We start from the raw sequence: 23,952 nt of genomic DNA, 5'->3' as shown, positions 1-23,952 counted from the left end.
TATTTATTTTAGAAGATTCCTGTAATATTAAGTTGTCAGTCATTTATATAAGCATTTTTTTTATTTTTAATATTGAATTAATAATGGTGTTTTTTTAAATTTTGATCTACTGTGATATTTTTCTAAAATATGGGATGATTTAATGTACGAAGTACAAATCGGACCATCCGATTTTTAAGAGGTACAGAAATCGGACGGTCCGATTTCTGTACTCAGACCGTTCGATTTGTGTATTCCAAATTTTTAAAATTTTTTCAACACAAATTGGTGGATCCAATTTGTATACCCCCATAATTTTAAAAAACATCAAAAATCACCACGTTCAACTATAACACTCATTCTACTACCTTATCAAAATTTTTTTAGCCTTATATAAGTGTTTTATCCGTTATACTATTTTTATTTGCAAAGGATAAGTCGCTGGCTTGCTGAACAATGCCGGCAAGAAGTGTTAGCCAAAGACAAACTAAATGTTACTAAAAACTACGTCTACGTGGGCACATAATTTTCCCATTCTGCCACCAAGTTAAACAATCCCATAGAATTTTGACGCTTCTAGAACGTTCTGACTTTTCTCTTTTCTTTTTTTCCCTTTTTCCTTTTTCTTTTTCTTTTTTTTCGTGTTATGCGGGAATTTTAATTAAGCAATAGGGTCAAAATTCAATTGAAAACCCTAAAAAATGAAATTTCCCCAAATCTGAATGGAATCCTGTGCCCTAACCCATTCCTCGCTAATCGGACTATCCATTTACGACGGTTCCCGGATCCTCCGTTCATCGTTTTTCTTCGCCGGTGGGTGAGCCACCACCGACACCTCCTTTCACCTTCGTCAAATCAACCTTCGGTTACTCAGAGGCAGTAAGAGAGAGAGAGAGAAAGAGAAGAGAGAGAAAACTGGGGAAGCGAAAGAAAGGGAAGGGGAGGGTTGGGGAGATGGAGAGCTCGGGTTCAGGTGCAATCGATTGCGGCGTTGGATCGATTGTATGGGTCCGAAGAAGAAACGGGTCGTGGTGGCCGGGTCAAATACTCGGTCCTCATGAACTTTCGGGTTCTCATCTCACTTCTCCCCGATCAGGAACTCCCGTTAAGCTTCTTGGCAGGGAAGATGCCAGCGTGTAAGTTCCTTCCCATTCTTATTTTATTTATTGAAATCTACTCTAACAATTTATTCATATCTGGTTTGAATTAATATGGTGTGTTCGTAAATGTCAAATGTGTATAGATTTTATTTTTATGCAAAAACTAGTCCAGGATTAGCCTTTCGTCAAGTTGTAGTGCTAGTTTAGAGGATAATTGTGTGGGCTATAAAAGGTTTTGTGGTGATATTTGTTTAAAGGATACACTTCTTGAGTTTGGAAAATGGTATTGAATGCACTGTTGTAACAATATTCTGACAAGTTTTTAGTGTTTTTACTGGTTTTGCTTTTGTGTGTCGGTATTTCTTTATAGAGATTGGTACAATCTGGAGAAATCCAAACGTGTGAAGCCATTTCGATGTGGTGAGTTCGATGGATGTATTGAAAGGGCAGAGTCTTCCCAGGGTATGCCCTTAAAGAAAAGGGAAAAGTATGCGCGCCGAGAAGATGCCATTCTCCATGCTCTTGAACTTGAGAGGCAAATGCTGAAGAAGCAAGAGAAATTAGGTATTGCTTCCAATAGAACCAATTTTAGATCATGTAACACACTAACACTGTTAAGAACAGCAGTCACGTCTCCAGGAACAACCTAACTGTGATTCTGTTTGCAGGAGCCGGGCAAATGGGTGTAGGTTGCCGAGCAAAGAGAAGCAGATGTGTGTATTTGCCACCTCAGTCTAGTGATTCTATGGATTATAAAGAGACTCATGTTGAGATGTCATCTTCTCAATTCGGGAAGGAGTATCCTTATCGTAGTTCATTTGCTGAAGAGGGTGAATCTGCCTTTGTAGATGATGTTCAATCTGATTCTTCTGAAACTGATTCAGCTAATTCTGGTTCAGATTCCTCGGAAACAGAAGCAGACAAGGATGAAGAGATGACCATTTCAGGTTTAGTTTCTGCTTACTTATTTTATGCTATCATGTTATAACTATCTTATCATTATGTTCTGATGGCCACTACTTCAACAAGGGGGAAACGACTTATCCAGTGATGTATATATCTGCGAGTATCATAGCTGGGGAATTTTCTTCTCTTTCATTTAATAATATTTCTTGTAGTGGAAATAGTATTGGTTTTTATTGTTACATAATTTTCTGGATGTTAAAATTGTCATATTCCTTCTATATTCATGCATCTTTCCTTTCTTCTTTAAAAGCATAACTCTGCACAACAAGTTCATCCTGTCAAACATAGGCCAACCCTACATGGACCCACGTTTTTTAGTTTTTTAGATCTTCCAACAAATGTTTGTCTATATTTTTTGTTGCCATGGTCTTCAAAATCATGAACCTATCCTGGATTGGCCTGGATTGGCCAATGTGCATGTGTTTAAGTTCTTAACAATTGAATATTATAAGGAAAGGTCAGGATAGTTCAAATGTACAGTGGGAGCGACCTGCTTTCCTATGGTATAGGATATTAGACTCAGAACAAGGGTAATGAAGGGCTAGAGAAGGAAGTTAATCATCATTATCTTTTAGTTTTGATTGTTTGCCAGCAATCCAGCATACATGTCACTTAACGCTTTTAAGATATGCTTAGCCTAGACAAAGAACAAAGGACAAAAAGGGAAAAGAGTGAAGGTTCACTTCAATTGCTCAAGTTGTATTTTTGAGGCATTGTAGACTCTGAAATTAAGAATACTGTATTTAGTTCCTAAAGTTTCAAAACTTGAGTCATATTAGTTCTTGCCTACATTTTCATTCCTATGTCATCATGTTTTCACTGAAGTAGAATGTTAGGTGACAGAGTGGCAATGGATGCATTATAGATTCAAATTAATGTGAAAATAATTCCTCAGAGGTCATGTAGGGTACCTAGTACCATCATGTTAATATGAAAATAAGTGAAAATGCTGATGATACAGTAACAGAAATAAGTTAACCTTTACTCAATTATTGAAAAGAAAAAGTGAACATCTACTCTAAAAATAACGTCAGCTTAATCAATCAATGCAGCCTGTTATACGAGGGCTGGCTTATAGCTTTCTCATTATTTGCCCTTCACTTTCTCTGTGAATAACTTGTGGTGTACAGCTGTCAGAGAATATGTGAATTTGACTTTATTATTGAGATTATGCACTTATCAGTCAATTAAATCCATTTTGTAGTTCTTTGTTTCTTCTTCCTGTGACATCATGGTTTCTCATTTTCCTTTTGAATTTTTCTGTTTTGAACTTGTTCTTTTGTTTGAGTTAAAATTTTTATTTCAGTTCACAGCATTGATTTTAACTCATCTGACGTTATTGTAACTGCAGAAACGGGTCAAGATGCTGAAGAGGAAGAAAGCACTAGTAGTGAGGATCTTGATGAATTGGCAATATCTGCTGACATGCCTCTCCTGTATCCTCGTGAACCTTCAACACGTAATGAAGCTGTATCCAAATGGCAATTAAAAGGAAAGAGGAACAGTCGTAGTTTTGTGAAGAGGTCTGTTGGTGCTCCTGATGGAAAAGGAGTTCGGTATGGAGCAGATGTTGAGCAAGGAAGTCATATAGGCCATAAGAGATTAGGTCCTAATTCACATTACTACAAAAATGGTCTAAGTGATGTCTTTGATGACACCGAACAAACGTTTGGATTCGAAGATGAATTCTCTCTAACTCCTAGAGCAGCATCAAGGGGTCAAACCAAAGTTCGTCATGGTGTTGATTGGGATGTCTGGGGTTGGGAAGATCAGCCTGCTACGAGAGGATATTGGGATTATAAAGGGTTTGCTCCAGGATATGGTGATCGCTATCATTACGATGGGAGGATGAGACCGTTTCTGGTAGATGTAGACCTGAAGGTTCAAGCTAGCTATCGCAAAGAGCCTGTTCCCATTGTTTCTCTCATGAGTAAGTTAGATGGGAGGGCAATAATCGGGCATCCGATCCAAATTGAAACCCTGAAGGATGGTTCATCAGATATGCTATTTCCTGCATTTGATGATTTCAATAATGATGGAATTGGTATTGAGGGAAGTAGTGTGCTTCCACCAGCTTGGAGGACTGCAAGGAGAACAGCGAATTTTCGTGTTCCTCGTCCGCATTTATCATCATCGAATGGTGCTGAAGCTGCTTCAGATTTTTCCTTAGATCAAGAAAGATTTGAATATAGAAGATTAAATGCTGGAAGTTCCAGCTACAAGGGAAGCTTTTCCATTTCCAGGAAGAGTGGCCGTAACAGTCCTGGGCCTTCAATTGACAAGAAGTCAATGAAAAAGGGGTCAAAGAAAGTGAGCTTATCGTCTAGCCAGAAAACTAGAACTCTGTCCTCATTGTCTAGTGAACATAATCATCATAGTAAAAAACCTTTAATTGATAGCAGTTTTTATCAAACAAATAGGTTGATTAAACCAGAGGTCTCTGGGCTCACTACTGTAGCTTGCATACCAGTTAAATTGGTATTTAGTAGATTACTTGAGAAGATTAATAGGCCTCCTTTAAAAGCAGCTAGTAATGCGGCTTTGTTGAATAGTGATGTGGAGAGAAATTCATAGGTTACATGTACATTTGTTATATCAGTACAATAATTTACAGTGGTAGCTCAAGAATTTGTTGGGTATGACTTATTTCCAAGGAAATAGAACTCCTATTTATTCAGTGGGATGTTTACATTTCTAAGGATAAAACCTATTCATGTTGAAGATCTTGTTTTTGCTGCCAAGCAAGCCTACATTTCTCAGAGCTTTTCTCCCAAGGGAACGAGGCTTCTTGTCTTGTCTTGGACATAAAAAGCAAAATATCATGTCACAAAATAGTCTGCAACTGTCGCTTATAATATTCAATTTAATTTCTGAACTTGTACTTGAATTTTAATTTAGTTATTGAAATTTCAATTTTTGTGCTAATCACGTTAACCATTATGGGGAATCAAGTGGATCTACTCTACGGCTTAAAATCCACAACCATATGCAACACGCGAAATTGCAATTTTGTTTCCTGAAATATTTATGATAAAATTATAAATGAGTTAACTATTCAAAATATTTGACATTTCATAAATTTTTATATAACTATAAACAAGTATGATTATTGGTATATTGTAAGTTTAATTATCCTATTATAACAAGTTTGATAATTCTATTGATAGATTATTTAGTTGATAAAAAATATGAATCAATATATATATATGAATATTTATAAATATATAATAATTAATTTTTTATATATACGTAATATTTATTTATTTTTTCTATATTTATTCACTTTGATGACACACTTTATGTTTATATATAAATATGTATACATAGTCACCAAAAAAATATAAATATGTATACATAAAAAAATATAACATAATTAAATACAAAAATGTTGTATACATAAAAAATGTTGTATAACATATAAAAAATGTATACGTGAGTACCCTTAGCCTTAAGTGAGGAAAGTAGAAGGTGGCCGAGTGAGTTTCAGAAAGGCTAAGGAATAAAAAGGGTTGACAGAAGATTAGAGAGGGAAGAAGGTTGATTGGTCGATGGAGGTGGAGCAAGCTAAGCCAAAGCCAACGCCGAAGCGGTTTGTGAAGAACCAAATCTCCGATTCCATCCTCAACGACACGGCCCTCAACGCTGCCATCTCCGTTCTCCCTCACAACTACAACTTCGAGGTCCACAAATGCGTTTGGCGCGTTCTTTCCACTGGCGCCAAGCGCGTTGCCCTTCAGTTCCCCGAGGGCCTCCTCATGTACTCCCTCCCTCTCTCCGACATCTTCACTACCTTCGCCGCCGTCGACCGCTGCTACGTCCTCGGTGACGTCACCTACGGCGCTTGTTGTGTCGACGACTTCTCCGCCGTTGCGCTCTCCGCCGACCTCCTCATCCACTACGGCCACAGCTGCCTTGTCCCCATCGATTCCACCACCATCCCCTGTCTCTACGTCTTCGTCGACATCAAAATCGACGTTTCCCATTTGGTTGATACCGTTAAATTGAACCTCGAATCTCGCGCCCAGAACCTCGTATTAGCTGGTACTATTCAGTTCGCATCTGCAATTAGGGCTGCGAAGCCGGAATTGGAGAAATCAGGGTTTAGGGTTTTGGTACCACAGTCCAAGCCTCTTTCGGCCGGTGAGGTTCTTGGCTGCACTACTCCCAAGGTTTCATTAATGGATTCGTTTAGTGAGAATCTTGAGAATAGCGTTTTGGTATTTGTAGCCGATGGAAGGTTTCATCTTGAGGCGATCATGATAGCTAATCCTGGGATTAAGGCTTTTAGGTATGACCCTTACATTGGGAAGTTGTTTCTGGAAGAGTATGATCACGTGGGAATGAAGGAATCTAGGAAAGCTGCGATTTTGAGAGCGAGGGAGGAAGCTCGGAATTGGGGTGTTGTTTTGGGGACTTTGGGTAGGCAAGGGAACCCTAAGATTCTGGAGAGATTGGAAAAGAATATGAAGGAAAAAGGGTTCCTTTACACTGTTTTCTTGATGTCTGAGATTAGCCCTGCAAGGATTGCATTGTTTGAGGACTCCGTAGATGCTTGGATTCAGATTGCTTATCCTCGGTTATCGATTGATTGGGGTGATGCTTTTGGGAAACCAGTGCTCAATCCCTTCGAGGCAGAGATCGCGTTAGGGGTGATACCTGGCTGGTGGGAGAAGAAGAAAGATGTGTTAGTGGCAAAGGTGCAGGAAGGTTGTGAAGATGGTGGTGTAAGTTACCAGAAGAGTGGTGATTCTTCCTGTGAGTGTAGCTGTGGAGAAGATGAAAATGGAAATGGAAAGAGCGATTTTGGTGGTGAATATCCAATGGACTATTATTCTCAAGATGGTGGGGAGTGGAATTCCTCTTATGCGAAGAAGTCCTCTCGTCCGGTAAGGAGAATTTCTGTATCTTCGGTTGCTACTAGTGCCATTTCTCAGCGGTCTTAAACTTTCTATAGGTTATAGATTTCGATACTTTGTTAGTTGCCGGATATTGGCTTTTGCCTCTAAACAACATTGGATGTTTAGGGAGAAAACATAGTATGATGTGATACAATACAATACGTCATCTCATGATGTGCGATTTGTTGTTTTATGTTTATGACTTCTTGTCTTATTTGTTCTATATTTTTTCTTTCTATCTGATTTTACTTTCCTTCTTTCAATTTATACGTGAACCCCTGAACCTCCCTTTGTGTATCCTGTTTGACATTTAGCTGATACTCATTTTTATTCTTGCCATTTTACCGTTTACCCTTCTCTGCTTTAAATTGAACTCCTTGTTGGCTTGTTAAAACAGTGCAAGTGCTACGACAAAAGCAGTTCTATTTAGCGCGAAAGTAAGCGTAGAGTATACAAACAGACGCAAATTATTTTTTATATTGGGGGTGGAAATAGTGTTTTTAAAGATCATAGATTATAAGAGTGTTATTCTCAAATGTAAAATTTTTTTATTTAAAATGTAAAAATTGGACTCCATTTTTTTTGGGAATAAAAATCGGATCATCCGATTTATTAAGAACAAAAAAGAACAAAAATCAGATCTTTAATTTATGATTTTTTTTTAAAAAGTCACAACAAACAAATCGGAAATTTTTTATTTTAATATTGAAGTATGAATAGAATTTTATATTAATGTTATAAAAAATGGGATTTTTTAGTGTTATGGGGACGTTGTGCAAGCACAATATGGAGAATACATATTGTATTGATAAGCAGTCTGTATATTCATAATATGCTGTCTGTGTATTATAATTTTAATATTAAAAAAAATCTATTCTGACAATTCGCCTTCTGCGAACTTTATGGCTCCCAAATTTTGCAAAATATCATAACTTTTAATATTAAATAATTATACCAATTCTTATCCAATATAAAAAAATAAACCACAAATAGGATCTTCTAATTTGATATTAAAAACAAATTAAAAATCAACTTGCAAAGTAATCGGACCTTCCATAACTTTTAATATTAAAGAATTATACCAATTTTTATCCAATATAAAAAAATGAACCACAAATAGGACCTTCTAATTTGATATTAAAAACAAATTAAAAATCAACTTGCAAAGTAATCAGACCTTCCGATTACTAATTCTCGTACCAAAATAAAAATACATGCACAACTAATAGAATTGAATTGCACACCTTTTTTTTCATAATGAAAAATTTTAGCCTACAAACAGAAAGTGATCTTAATATTTCTCTTAGAAAACTTATAGTTTAAGGTATGAAAATAAATTAAAGACAAAGTTTAGTAGGCTAGTACTTTTATTAAAATCTAATTCGTATTTAATCAGTAAAAAAAATGAAAAATTTTACATTATTAGATATAATTTCATACTATTAACAATACTAATTATAACTAATTGATAGTTACAAATCACAAAATTTATTGGTCCTAACACTTCCCTAAATTAAATACAAACGATATGATAATATTCAATTTAGGCATCTCCAATTTGACTCGTGTATAGAAAATATGATAATGAGATGTGAATGAGAAAAGTAACGAAAAAACAAGCACCAATTTATATTTGGGTGGTTATGAATGCTCACTTAGTGGATGAATAATTATAATAATTTAAAGTAACGATGGATAATTTAATTTAACTTGTGTGAGAACCAATTTAAAGAAGTGATACAACAAAGATTTTTTTTTATTTTTAGCGTTTGAATAGAGTATTTAAAATTTTGAAAAAAAATAAAATACTAAATAATTAAATTGTTAAAAATTTAAATATGTCATTTTAAACAAAAATACTATCTATACATCAAAATCAGCTACTAATATATTTGTGTATAAATGCATGTGATTTAATTTATTTTTAATATATATTATATTCTAATATATATTTTATACCAATAGCTAACTTTGGTGACAAATTTTAATATACCCATAGTATAATCAAATTTTAAAATATCTTATTTGTATACAGAACAGGAAAAGACGAGAGAACTTTTATATATGTAACACGTTTGATTCTAATCTTTTCCTTTTAATCAATGTTTTAAATAAAAAGAAATTCTAAAAATTTATTCTTTTGTGAGTATTTGAAATTCTTTATTTCAGAGTAAACAAAATACTTTATAGAAATGCTCAAAAATTATAAAAAGTTTTCTATTAATATCTCAATAAAATATTTTATGTTAAAAAATTTAGTAATTACTTTTTTATATATACCTAATATGATTGAACTTATAAACCTAACAATACATAAAGCCACCAAAGTAATTAACTAATTATACAATGGTAATATAGTTATCAGTTATCACTTATCAGACTATCAGAGCATATTTGGAATTAAGCTCAACTTTTTGAAATTACACGATGTAACAAAATAAATCCCCACCCAACCCTATTTTATTATATTTTTCAGACAGACCTGCCTACTTCTGCACCATCTACCTTAACCACATACAACCCATGAATAACTATTTACAATTTCTTTGTCAATATGTGTGAATTGTGAATGAATGGATTAGATTCTTACTTCAACAACATCGCCATCTTTTAGCTCGGTATTGGGGAGTACTAACTGGCCATTAATCAAAACCAGCCTTCCTCCAAACCAACTCTTTGGGCAGCATCCGCAGCAGTGCTACCAGCTTTTAACCTCATAATATCACCATGGGGCCAACTTATGATTACCACTTCTCCAATATTAAGAGAACCAGAAAGACCATAAGGCTTTGCACTAAGCTTTGTTTGCTTGATACTTACTTCAGAGCGCAACTGTTCTTCCCACGAAAGCATTGTTCTCAAAAGTTGTACCTAAAACATAGAGTCACCCAAATGTTTTCATGTATCTACTTGAATAGTCACCAAAAAAATGCATCTACTTGAATAACGAGAAAATACAGTGATAAATCAACTTTCAATCTCTGATGCTAGACACTTCCATTTCTTTCCTACATTTAGTCAACTCAGTACGTTAGACGAATTTGATTTTTCCAATACAATAGCATTTTTAGTCTTCAATTTGCAACCACAATTGCTACGAAAATATAAATAATGAGAAGCAATTTTATTAGCACAATGTGGACAGGAGAGGCAAGTGATTGCAAAAAAAAAAACCTTGTTGTTGATGCTAGCTTCTACCGAAGTTGAAGCAAGGAAGTCAAATTTTGAACGAGGTGTAATACAATCCACCTCCTTGCCCTCGAAGACAGCAGACACCACAGACCAATATTCAGATTCTTCTTGCTCAGTGAAATTGATAACTTGGATGAAAGTTGGCAATAGGCGGCCGAACTGGTCTTGCTGCAAATGAAGCAAAAAATTAATATAAAGTTCTTCAGTAGCACTCTGATAATTTGCAAAACCCATTATGAGCTAAGATAGTCAGGCAAGTTTATTAAACAAATCTGCCCAATCTTTGATGCTATGTGTAGTCTACGTTGTTGTTTGGTGTATTTAAATGTCATGTAGTTCTCATTTCTTAGTACTATAGTGGCACTGTGGCAGATTTTCAGACAAAAATGATTTTTCCCCCTTTATCTTTTCCCGATTTCGATACATTGAGAGATCAATTTAATTGATATTATAAACAAAAAAGAAAGAACAATAACATTTAAGTACATAATTTACATTTTCAACTGCTCGGACAAAACATACCTTGTGATACATACCATCTCGACATAGTGTGTACTTCTCTAAACAAGTACACCAATCCCCATGTCCTGGTTCAAACCACCATTCATTAGACACCTGAAACAGATCAATAATAAGCAAATTGTTAGAGATTAAATATAAAATATAAAGATGATACAACTGGAGAGGCTGAAGCGAAGAAGCAAAGCAGAAAGGCAGCATTAAGGAAGATACTGATACAACGGTCCATCTGGGCATAGCCTTCTCAATCAGTGAAACCAGTCAATTTAAGTCCCATCCATGAACCATTTGTCACAAGCCATTTATAGTCAAATTTCATCAATATATGTTAATTTAATTAGCATACCTTTTTGTATAGTTGTGCATAAGCTTCCCATCGCTTAATCTGGAAAGAAGATCTTCTGTCAGCTACTGCTTCAGAAGCTGCAAGCCCAAAGCTGACAGCAACTAACAATTCTCTTTCATCCTTTTCAACACTGAAAAGGTGGTGAAAATTCATGAGCCACAAATAGTATTGTCAGCTTTTTAACACAGCGTCGTGTTATGTACCTCATGATTACAGCAGCAAGTAAGTGACTTCCTTCTACCCTGAGGACTGGATGTCCAGGCTTCAATGACCTATATTTACTTAACAAAATATCCGAAGAATTCCCATCTTCTATATCCTTGGAGAAATAGGATTCTTCTGTTTCAGGTTCATCCATGCTGTCTATTGATGACAAAGGATTTCCAGTTTCCTTATACAGCCAATGTGCAGCAAGTCCATATTCAGCATACTCATGCATCCTCTAGTAAACACAATAATATAAAATGTCAAGAAATAAAGTATAAAGAATTAGCCCATTTGAAATCATTTGGCACCTGTGTTCTTATTTGTACTTCAAGGGCCGAGTTATCAGGACCTTGTACTGCAGTGTGCAAGGACTGCAATTCAAATTATACAATCATTAGCACTATTATTATGCTTAGCATACAAGATGATCATTTAAATTTTATGATAGTATGAACAAGAAAGCCTAACCTGATAGCCACTAGGTTTTGGATTAATGATGTAGTCATCAAATTCACCATCTATGGGAGTCCAAAGCCTGTATACAAATAAAATACCAAAACATGTAGAAATTAGAAGACATTATCAGGGTCAATACAGTTAATTGAAGTAAACGATGTTACAGCTAAGCCTGCAAATCCCAAAATATGAATGTACTTTTCCAAACTAACTGAAAAGGGGGAGAGAATGGAAAATATAAAAGGATATTTTCAATCAATATGTTTTTTCAGTTGATTCTGGTCTATGAGGATACGTTATCCTCATACTGACCTCTTCCATGCTGCTTCGTTTTTTTGGAGAGAAAAGAGCAAAATGCCCAAAGCAAAACGAAAACTTAGAAACAACGTATGCTACTTTCGTTCATAAGCTTATAGCTGGTAGCTTGTATTGTATTACTTAAGTATAGGTTACATGACTGAGATTTGGCATATATTTACCTGTGTACAATGTCAAGAAGATTATAGCAACACTGAATTGCAGGTCCATGTAAAGTTCCATTTTTGTCTCCCACGACTACTCGTAATGCACGTGCATCATATACTTTATCAATGCTTATATCCTTTCGTTTCATCTGCATGATAATACAATCATAATGCGATTAAATAAACTAATAACGCATTTAAGACTAGCAGTATAAAATTACGCTATTAATTAGAAAACCCTGCAGTTAGCCACTTCTGTTCACTAATTTTGCTTTTTTATTTAGCTTCATTGTTGCAAAATCTGTGCTTGGATGCTAATGACTGTCCACATTGCATAACTAAAGTACATGGCCGTGCATTCTTACTTAAAAAGTCAAGAAATGAACTCTCGCCAATACCTTGCTATATAAACTATAAAGGCTTTTTAATCGGCTTGATAATGTGACTTCCATTCCTGGAACGTAACTGAAAACACGGAAGAAAACTTTAAGCATTTTAGGCACTACAAAATTAAGTAAACCTTAGCAGTTAGGAAATAGAAAAGAAAGATGCTATATGTATCACGTTTTTGTAAACCTTCTCCTTTTAGTATTAAAAGCACTTGGTGAGAAGAGAGAATGCAGTGCTGTGTTATTCTTTCAGTACTAAAAAACGAAGGTGTAAATTTGAGGGATAGAAGAGACTGATATAAATATCACTTCTCAATAGAGAATACTTTATCAGACACCAAAATAACGAAAGCATGCACATATCGGTGGACAAGAATGTAAAATCAGCAAATAATAATGGACAATAAGAACATACGAAGCTGATATAATCAATTCTCGCTCAAGTGCTTCCTCACAAATTACCAATGATGCCAAAGCTAACCCAGCATCTTGAACAACCTTCGGTTTCAGGCATGTCTCTGAATTATTCTTCTCCATAGTACTTAGGAAGTTAGCACGTTTTCTCCGATCTAACAAAACATCAAATGGGACTACAGCTTCCAAAAGGTCCTGAAATGAAAGAATGTATAGTGTGGTGCAATTAGAATGAAAAATCTGCCCTCATCCTTTCCTCTAGGCATGGCAAAACAGTGAAGATAGAATATTGCGTCTGTTATTGCTCAAGAACTATGAATAATGAACATATCATACATCAGGAGCAAAAATGCTTGCAAAAGTCACTGCAGGTACCTAACTATCTATAAATCTTTTGCAACCATAAATTACTTGGGACCTAGTGTTGTTAATCTTACGGTTAAAAAAATGTGATTGATGAGCCTTCTGTCTAACTCAGAATATAATCAACTTTCCAAGTCTGGCGGGAAGCAATTAAAAGTAACATCATTTCATATGCTTTCGGTCTTTCGCATCTTTCTTAAAAATTTTATCTCGTCATATTCTGAATTTAACTACTTTAAACGATCAGTATATTACTTTATCATTTTTGCTCCTACATATCTTGCAGTCAATCTAAAGAAAAGCATTTTTGACTGTATTGTTAGATGCAGTACACAGTAGCGTATAAAGCTCCCACCAAAGAAAACCATAAAATAGCATTCAATCAAAACCCGTGATCAGAAGTTACAAATGAGTAAATGAAAGTTCACACGAAAAATTCTTACCTTTATACTTGAGACATCCTCATTGAATGTCAAGGATTCATTGTAGAGAGAACTGTTCTCATCCGTAGGTATCAAATTACCTTTTACAGAGAATCTTCTTGGATTTACTATTTTGTTAGCAGGGGTGGACATGGAAGCCAGATCAGCTCGCATCTTCTGAAATGTTTGAGGCTGATAACAACGCACAAAAAAACACAGATTTAGTCAACTGAATTAAATTTAGTAATGCCAAAGTCGGGTCACCTTGACAATATAAAATTCATTAGGTAAAATATACTTTTTGTTGCTAAAGTTTGCCAAAAGTTTTAAAAAAACCCTAAGTTTTATTTTGTTTCAATTTTTGTTCCAGAAGTTTTCAATTTACATCAAATGTACCCTAACAACTAACTTTTCAAGAAGTTTAGGACCAATTCAGCAACAACTTCACAAAGACAACCTTCAACACAATACAAAGTTCTGTCACTGACTCCTAGTTGTCAAGCATTATTGCTGAATTGATCCTAAGCTTCTTGAAAATTTAGCTGCTAAGGGTATAATTGATGCAAATGAAAACTTCTAGAACAAAATTGAAACAAAATAAAACTTGGAGGGTATCTTTGAAACTTTTGGCAAATTGCAGGGACAAAAATTATACTTTACCTTTTCCATTATAATGTGTATACACAAGAAGATAAAACTATTTGCTGATAGTAAATAGTTTAAAACATATTCTTAACAGCTACAACTCACTTCAAGTGAAGAATGTGAGCTTATTCATGTTTCCACAACACTATGTTGAAATCATGCACAAAAAGCTTTTAACTACTTGATGACAAGACAGCATTTTACATCTCTTTTTAGTGTGCCACATACAATCCTTTTGAGGATGGGTGGGCAGATATGCAAATGAATTGGAAAACTTCAATGCTTTAATATGTTTGTTCACCTCTAGTTTCTCCATTTCCTCACATTATTATGTCAATATAATTGATGACTCTCAAAGCAAAAGAGACACATTAATTATTTGAAGACCTGAAGAATAGCAAAACAAAGATCTTCCAATTCAGCTTTCAACGCCCATAGACCCAATCTTGAAGCAAGTGAGCACCAAATAATTAAGGTCTCCTCTGCGACAGCTTGAGCCTTATGTAATGGCAGAGCGTAACTGCAAAATGTAGCATGTCAAACTAAAATTCCCAAAGCAAGTTACCTAAAATTATAGTGTTTAGCAAAAACATTCAGAGCAATGTATGGCATATCTAAAAGGTTATTGGTTAAACAGGGCTTTTATACCAAACAAGTATAGTTTTACAACTGATAATCATAGAGGACGGAGTAAGGATAAGACATAATTGATTGGGGAACTAATAAGGCAAAATAATGAAGAGCAGCATTACTGAGGTATAAAGGCTAAAAAAGAATGAAAAAGTTGAGTCAGAACTCAGTACATGGTTCTCATGTTGTGAAGACGATCTGCAAGCTTGATGAGCACAACACGTGGATCATCAACCATTCCCAAAAGCATCACTCGCAAATTACTCGCCTAATAGATTGAGTTCAAGGCATCAGAAAAAATCTCCACTGCTAATTCCAGCACTCAATACATGTTATATATTGCAAGCTTCAAAAGGCATCCAGTTTCAATATTATCTTGATTAACTACCAAATGCATTAAGAGGAGAACATTGCTGCACCAACCTATTTTGCGTACGATTACTGTTAGATAGTAAAACTGATTCTGATAAAATTGAGTAATTGACCAAACCTCAAGCATCCACAACTAAAAGTATCAAATATCCAGAATACAGAAAGAGGATAGTATGATACATTTCTAACTTCACATACTGTTCTTTGCATTGATTAAGACGATGTTAGTTAGCCATTATTTTTGTTCTATTTTGTTGCTAATTACTGAAACATATGTCAAATTCAGATTCTATACCTCTTCTTGGCCAAGGACACCCTGGTTCTCATTTACCCTTCGATGTCTGCGTAACAGCTGCAAAAGGATATCCAGCAAACTTAAATCGAACAATTAGCTAAATCTACAGAATTAATTATAATGTGCCACTTGTTTCAATATAAAATTAAAGGTCTTAGAAAGACATTCTTCATTCTTTCTGATACCTGATTTATGTAACTTAACCTTGAAACACCAGCGACCAACTTGACCACATCATCACCAAACTCTGCCTCGATGTCCTGCAGACTTTGGCAAGTATCATCAACCACATCATGTAAAATACCCGCCACAACTGTGTCCACAGCCTGAAACAAACAGCACCAATATCTCAAATAAAATGAAACATATTTTGACATGCAATGCATGCACCTTAGATCTTACACCCTAGCTCACAACCCAATAGTAATATAAAAGTTAACAAGTGTTGCATAATAGTTTCATACTCTTTTACCACTTGATGGAACCAACGCTGCCAAAATTCTTCCAGTATGGATACAGTGTGTTAAGTAAGGATCTCCAGTCTTCCGGAACTGGCCTCGATGCGCTCTTCTTGCAAAAGCTATAGCCTTCTGAACCTGCCTTCACACACCAGGTATTTTAATAAATGTAACAACATATCATAATAATACTCGTCCTAATGCAAGTAGAGATATTATTAAACCTTTGTATCATTAAATATAGGGTAGCCTGTAATTTCCACTCCATCCTGAACAACGGTACCTGCACACCATTTTAGTATACTTCTGTTAACACATGAAGTTCTAATAAATAAATAAACAAATAAATATTAGTTCACTTCTATTAACACTATCTGAAGCAATTAACAGATTATGCTTCTAATTACTAGCACTCTCTATGTGGTAGCTCTTCTGTTACAAAAAAAAAACAAAAAAAAAACAAAACAAAAACAAAAACAAAATCACAAAAATAACGCGAAAATCTTCAACTGCAGATAATGTATGAACAAGTCTCAGACTCAAGGAATTCAATTAATCATAAGGAAAATGAAGAAGGATAATAAAATCATATGGAATGAACCTGGTTGTTCCTCCAATTTAGGCCACAAGAAATCAACCTTGGTGGAAAGGCAAGCTCCGGAGGCAATTGCAACAGCGGTGACGGCGACCTGCGTGATGGCCGAGGAAACGGCGCCGTGGAGAGAGGCGGAGGTGGTGGCGGCCTTGGCAGCAGCGGCGATGACATTGTCGGAGACGGCGATCTGGTCGAGCAAACAGCAGAATCTGGAACGGTGAGGTTTGAATCTGAAACGGAACATGTGAAGAAATAACGGAGAAGTTTTGTGAGCTAAGATTGTGGAGCGCTGGCATGATAGAATGACGCTCATGTTGTGTGAGTGAGTGGATTAGTCAGTTAGTTAGCGACTTAGAGCAGTGACTGTGGCAGTTATTTTTGCAGAGAGAAAGAGAGAGAGAAGAGAGATATGTGTAGTTGGAGAAAAGAGCAAAGTGTTGTGAAGTGTGAACTGTGAAGGTCGAGGAATAAGAATCGATGGTGAATTGGGATTGGTGGTGGTGAGAGGTGATTTTCTATTTTTCTTTCATAACTGTTCATTGAAATCAGCTTTTGTTTTTTTTGCCCAGCTCAGCATTCAGCTATGCTCGTCGTTCGTAGTGGATATAAAACTCACACATGGGCATCACCAGTTGTGACCTGTAAACTTTCTATTTTCTCTATTTTTTAAATAAACAAATAAATAAAGTAGATAGAACACGAGCAGGGTGATGCTGGTGTTAAATGTTAATCCAATTTTAGCAGATATATTCTGTGAGGTCTTAATTCTATGGAAATAGAAAAATCTGCTTGTATGTCCAAAAACTATATAAAAATCTGTTAATGTGTTTTCCAAGTAAAGAGATGAATGAGTTAATCCGCGTCACCCCTTATTGTCAAAACTGAAGGACCGATTCGGTGGCTATTATGTTATTGGATCATTGTTCAACGAGTAAATTATTGGTAGTTCTCTCGTATAAATAAAAAATATAAAATAACTAAAAATTAAAAATATATATTTTTATTAAAATTTTAAAAATAATTAAATTATTTTAAAATAATATAGAATAAAAATAATAATTATTTTATTATTTTTATTTTATTATAAATATTTTTATTTTATTTTATATTAAAATATTATAATTTTTAAATTTTAATAATTTATTAATTAATTTATACTTATTATACTATTATATACTATAAGTATTTATTAAAAAATAATATTAACAAATATCATATAATTATATAAAAAAAAGTGAATTTATAATTAAAATTAATATAAATAGGGTTAAGTATGGTTTTGGTCCCAAAAATTTTGCGCCAGAATCGAAACCGTTCTTCATCTAATTTTCAATTTAGAATTGTCTTTAACATTTTTTTCGTATTAAAATTGTCCTTTTTATTTAAATTTTTAATTTTATTCCTAAACTACCACTACTTTAAAAAAAATTATAAAATTAAAAAAAACAACACGTGTGTGGGGGAGGGGAAGGGAACGCGGGGTGCGGGTAGGGGTCGGGGAATGGGACACGGGGTGGTGGGGGTGGGGGAAGGGGAGACGGGGTGGGGTGGGGAGGGGACGCAGGGTGGTGGTGGTGGGGGAAGGGGAGACGGGGTGGTGGTGGGGTGGGGGAAGGGGAGGGGACGCGGGGTGGGGGTGGAGGGAGGGGGAGGGGAGGGGGAGGGGAGGGGAAGGGGAAAGGGGAGGGCGTTTTTGTCTAAAAAAATAAAAAGGACGATTTTAATATGAAAAAAACGTTAAGGACGATTCTAAATCGAAAATTATATGAGGGACGGTTTCGATTTTAGCGTAAAACTTTTGGGACCAAAACCATACTTAACCCATATAAATAAAATAGAAGTAAATTAAATTATTTGATGAATAATATCTATATGTATTATAATTTGCATATACATTAACCAGAAGACTGTTCATGCATGCCTGCTTCTTTGAGGAGAGAGTTCGAACCAGAAGCGGATGAGCATGAAGGATCGTACGTGTTGAAGCACGATGGACTTGCAGAATGCTGGTAAGCCGTAGGTTTGCCTCATCTGCGATTAAGCAGTTCGGTCCAACCGATCTTCATCGAATTTGTTCAGTTTTTATCGGTTCATTCTGAGTTTGACTGGTTCGTATCAGTTTTTATCTTAGATAATCCTAACTTTGGACTGGACCAGAATAAGATCCGATTTATCAATTTTCCAATCGAACCAATCAACCCAATTCAGTTTTAACAACTATGATGTCACCTACGCCCATGTTTTTTTTTACGAGAAACTCTTAAATTAATTTTTAGTATTTTTGTAATTATATTATCGATAAAAATATTAAATTATTTTTAATAAATAAATTTTATTAATTTGTGCGTATAAATTCTAAAAATTATAAGTATAGATTGTATTAATTTATATGTATAAATTCTAATAAATATAAATATAAATTATGTATTTTTGTGTATAATTTTTTTTGTAAATATAAATGTAAATTATTGTTAGTCAAGTACTAACCACAAATAATAATATTTACTATGATCATGTAAGATTGTTTGTTCTTTATTTTTCTCTTGATTATTATTCGTCTATATATTTTACTAATTATTTCTATTCAAGAAAAAAAATAGAAACAGAAAAAAATAGCCAAAATACTTAGGGCTGATAATGGGTAGGTAGGGTAGGGTTTGAACTCCGCCTTAATTTTATTTGTGGATTAAAAACTTTTTTAAAATTCAACCCTACCATATTCGCAAGTTGAGAATTTTTTAATCCTAACCCTACCCACACCCTAAAATTTTCGGCCTTATCCTATCCAATCCTACTTGCAGAAAAATCAAAATTTTTCAAGCAAATATAAAATTCAATCATTTCATATTTCATACAAATTAATAAAATAAAAAATAAAAAATTAAGTTCAAATTAAAATTAAAAACAATAAAATTTTAAGGAAATCTAACATAAAATTACAAATAACATAATTATCAAGTTTTTAATGAAATTAAAATAACACAAATAAAGATAAATGTCTTGTCACTCTTCTTGTAACTCCAAGTTCTTGCAACATTACTTTTTAAACAACAAACATACTAAATTAAGAGTCATTCTACACATCCAAGTCTTTTTGTCAATAAGTCCAACCAAGTTGGTCTAAATCCAACAAAAATTAGTTTTATTAGTGGGAGCATGAATACACGCTCCAACTATTTGAACGTTCTCGCATTCTTCTCCTCCTCCTCCTCCCCGTTCTTCTCCTTTTTCCTCGTGTTTCTCCTCCATCTTCTTCGCATTTCTTCTTCTTCTTTGTGTATTTTCTTCTCATTGTCATTCTTTTATTGTTGTTATCATTGCTATTTTTTTCTCCTCTTCTTCCTAATGATTTTGCATCATTATACGTTTCTGATGAGTTTGGAAAACTCCAAATTAAACTGATGATGATCAAACATTATTAAAATGATTAATTATAAAATTATTAATTTGAGTTTTAATTCATATTTGCTGATTAATAATTTTGTTGTTTTGCAGATTATGTATAATGGGCCGAAAAGAAAAATAGCAAGCCCAATATGATTGAAGAAATTCAGCCTTGATTACAAAAATGTTTTAAACATTGTGGCTGAATTACTATTATACTAGTTGGGCCAGATTCAATCATTATTAGCCCAAATTAATTTTGATGAGAGACCAAATAGCTTGGTCCAAAATTAAATAGAAGTGAAGAAGCTTGGCATGTTTAGTTCGGTCACCCACTTTCTCTCATTTGATGGATTTCAAATTTATTCAACTTGCATTAATAGCATTGGAAACATGAAAGAGAAAAAGTAGAAATTGATTTGGTTGCTATCATTAATGACACATGCTACTAAGCAAAGGGAAGTGGGAAACTTAATTCATTTTAATTTTCTTTCTTAGTTCCATTGAAAGTTTTCTCTCTTCTCTCTCTTCTCTCATCACTTTCGGTCATGTCACAAAGAAAAGGAAGAAGCAAGTTATCAGAGATTATGCACTGTAGCAGTGGGGCTACAAGCAAGGAAGAAGCCATTGTGATGATGGCGTTGAGAAAAAAAAGATCCACAGTAGAGTATGGCTGAGATCTTTGCCACTTATGATAAGAAGTGGTGAGGAAGTCTTAAGCTTTCCATACCCGAAAATGGAGAAGATCCAACTCGGTTAGAGGAAGAAGATCCCTTGGAAGCATGACTCGTCTCTACTTTTGATCAACCACCACAGGAGGTAGCTACTGTAGCTACGTGGAGGATGAGGCAGAAGATAAGAGAAGGTGGAGCTGTCATCATCAAGGACTCATTAAGGGCTAGGAATCCTTCTTGGGAGATGGAAGGCCCAGATTGATGGAGCTTGGTGAGAAGGAATGACCTAGAGGTAATTGCATGTTGGTTATAGCATTCAGTTTCCTCTCCTCTCTCTCTGGCCGAACTGGTTATTGTTTGAAGAAGAAGAAGATTAGCTCAGTTCAACAGTTTCAACCTTGGAGGCTTCCCCTTCTATAAATAAGGGAGAACAGCCAGGGATTGAGACAAGGAAAAAAGGGTGAAAGCACAGTATTCTCATAGCTACCCAAGCTAACATAAGTTCTTCTCCTTCAATATTTTTCTATTTTGTAATTTTCTGTTTAATTTTGTCTGTCTTGAGTCTCATGAAAAAAGGCAAACAGTGAGGTTTGTATGAAAAAGCCATAGAGCGAAAAAAGGCAGAGTATGCAAAATTAAAAGAAAAAGCCATAGATGTCCTAGAGGTCCTTTGCACATCTGTGTTGTATTTCATGATTCTGTGGGAATCCCCTTGCAAGTTGGGTTAGCACTTAGCAGTTGAAAGCTTGGTAGGTGACCACGTCAAGTTCAGGATTGGGGTTAGATTCTGGACTTGTCCCGGATAGGAAGGGTAGTTCCTAGGGAGAATTGGTGTATGTAATCATGGTGATTATAGTGAAATTCCATTATTGTTGTGATGGAGACTGGATGTAGGCTGCATTGTACTTGGCAGCTGAACCAGGATACTTCGTGGTGTGATTCTCTCTCTCTCTTCTACTCCATTTCTGTTTCTGCTGCATAGGAGATAAAACTAAAAAGTATCTCTTGCCTGGTTACGAGATAAAAAGAAAAAGTCTCGTGGCTAGGTACGAGACAAAAAGTAAAAAGTCTCCAGAAGTTATTTCAAAGCCCAGCAAGTGTTACTAAGCAAAAAGGGGACTAAGATTCAACCCCCCTTCTCTTAGCCACTGATAACCATCAATTGGTATTAGAGCTTGGTCTCAAAGAGATCAAGCTTTGCAGCTTGGAGAAAAGATCTAGATGTGAAGGTTGTGGTAGGCTTAGAGAAGGGGGGTTGAATCTATGCCTTCCTTTGTTAGTTGCTGTTTTGACCCTTTTTAATCAAAGTTACAAATCTGATTCTGTTTGAACTCAGCACCGGAAATTTATGAGACAATTTATTTTTGTCTCATGAATATCAGAAAACAGAACATGACAGAGAAGAAAAAGTTAACACCAGCATATATCCTAGTTCAGTTGCTTTGTGCTATGCAACCTACATCCAGTCTCCTCCACAACTATGGAAGAATTTCACTATAGTTAACAGTATTACATACACCAATTTCACACTCAAGTTCTATCCTAACTTGACATTGGCTATGCTAACTCGTAACTATTCACTCTTAGTGCTGACCCAACTAAGAAAGGGATACCAAACAGGTACAAGATACAAGACACTTGGCTAACCTAAAGAAATCTGAAAATAACTCTAGGCTTTTCTCTCAAGTGTTTCACTCAGCCTTTTTTTCAACTCATAGCTTTTTCTTGAGCTTTCTCACAATGCCTTTTCTCACAAGAAATTATAGAAAGATAAGCTTGGAAAATTATAGAACATTCAGACCATTACTACAAGATAATGAGTCACAGATCCGTGATCCCGGAAGTCAGATTTGATCTGAAAGAAGATGAATATCCGGAGATCCAAGAGCAAATTCGAAACAGGAATTGGGAAATTCTGGCCAATCCTGAAACGAAAGTGGGAAGGAACATGGTTCAGGAATTTTATGCTAATCTATGGCAGACAGAAAGGTAAAGAATCATTGGAGCTGCTCTCTTTGACCATAAGACTGTAGTCAGAGGAAAGATCATTCATACCAACTCTGATAAGATCAGGGAGATATTCAAGCTTCCTCAACTGAAAGATGACCCAGACTCTTTTAACAGGAGAATGATGAGGGTCAATAAAGGGCTGGACAAGGTTCTGGAAGACATATGCGTCCCTGGAGCCAAGTGGACTACCAGCACTACTGGCATCCCAGTTCAACTCAAAAGGGAAGATCTGAAACCAGTAGCCAGAGGTTGGCATCCAAGCCTAATTTCTATGCTTTGCAAAGATGCTGGAGTAAAGATGGGAATAACTGAATATATCCTAATTGAAAAGCCCATTACTGGAATATCAATGATCAGACAACAGCAGCAAGAGGATTCAGCCAAGAGGAGAGCACAAGAAGCCCTCCCAGAACTGCCCCAATTCGAATATTGGGAACAGCTTGAGGCTTCTATTTCCAGATTGCAAGAAGCTATGGATCAAATAAAGGAAGAACAGAATAATCAAGGTAGCATGATTTGCAAACTGCTCAAGGAACAGGAGGAACAAGGGCGTGATCTAAGGGAGCTGAAGCGCCAAAAATTAATCCTTGAACCACACCCCAAAGATTAGAGGAGCATCTACTCCTCAAAACAACAGGTTGCTGAGTTCCAATTTTTTTCTGCTTTAACTTAGTAATAGTATTATTATAGAAATTTACCTTAGGAGATATTTAGTAGTAATTAGTATGTCTATTTTGATTTTATTTCCAATTAAGCTATAATTTATTTTTCTCATCATCATTAAGCATGAATAAAGTAGTAGATTTTCTTTTAGAATAAAGAAGTAATTTATATTTTTCGAGTTCTTAATAATAAAAAGTATAATTAATTATATGTGGTGGCAATACTTTTTGTTTTCTGAATGAATGCTTGAACAGTGCATAATATGTACTTTGAATTTGATGAATATTGGCTCCTGAAAGGATGAGGAACACGAAAAATATTATTGATGATCTGAAAAATCATGAAATTGATTCTTGAAGCAAGAAAAAGCAGTTCAAAATATATATATATATATATATATATATATATATATATATATATATATATATATATATATATATATATATATTCACAAGCCATGAGCACTAGGCAAGAGTAAAAAGGATCCAAGGCTTTGAGCATCAATGGATAG

At 35.1% G+C, this 23,952-nt stretch overlaps 1 protein-coding gene, 1 non-coding gene and 1 pseudogene across 2 annotated transcripts; 2 read left to right on the top strand and 1 right to left on the bottom strand.

The window, feature by feature from the left end:
- Positions 1-405: 405 nt before the first annotated feature.
- Positions 406-4,766, top strand: LOC112801354 (uncharacterized). Its single transcript, XM_025844027.3, has 4 exons — positions 406-1,115; positions 1,450-1,643; positions 1,748-2,026; positions 3,397-4,766. The coding sequence occupies exons 1-4, from the start codon at positions 934-936 to the stop codon at positions 4,617-4,619; spliced, it is 1,878 nt and encodes a 625-aa protein (XP_025699812.1). The 5' UTR covers positions 406-933; the 3' UTR covers positions 4,620-4,766.
- A 580-nt stretch (positions 4,767-5,346) lies between these two features.
- On the top strand, positions 5,347-7,206 carry LOC112801352 (uncharacterized; annotated as a pseudogene).
- Positions 7,207-9,464: 2,258 nt separating this feature from the next.
- On the bottom strand, positions 9,465-17,559 carry LOC112801351 (uncharacterized). The gene is made up of 18 exons (XR_003818621.2): positions 16,717-17,559; positions 16,340-16,398; positions 16,122-16,253; positions 15,843-15,983; positions 15,658-15,714; positions 15,164-15,258; positions 14,748-14,880; positions 13,737-13,907; positions 12,932-13,125; positions 12,526-12,592; positions 12,143-12,276; positions 11,676-11,742; positions 11,516-11,578; positions 11,204-11,442; positions 11,001-11,130; positions 10,658-10,750; positions 10,118-10,303; positions 9,465-9,814 (listed from the first exon to the last, which is right to left on the bottom strand). It is a non-coding gene; the product is annotated as an uncharacterized protein (transcript).
- Between the last annotated feature and the right edge of the window lie 6,393 nt (positions 17,560-23,952).

The sequence above is a fragment of the Arachis hypogaea genome, chromosome 5 (assembly GCF_003086295.3).
Source record: "Arachis hypogaea cultivar Tifrunner chromosome 5, arahy.Tifrunner.gnm2.J5K5, whole genome shotgun sequence".
NCBI classification, from domain to species: Eukaryota; Viridiplantae; Streptophyta; class Magnoliopsida; order Fabales; family Fabaceae; genus Arachis; species Arachis hypogaea.
This window is presented reverse-complemented; position numbering and strand designations above follow the sequence as displayed.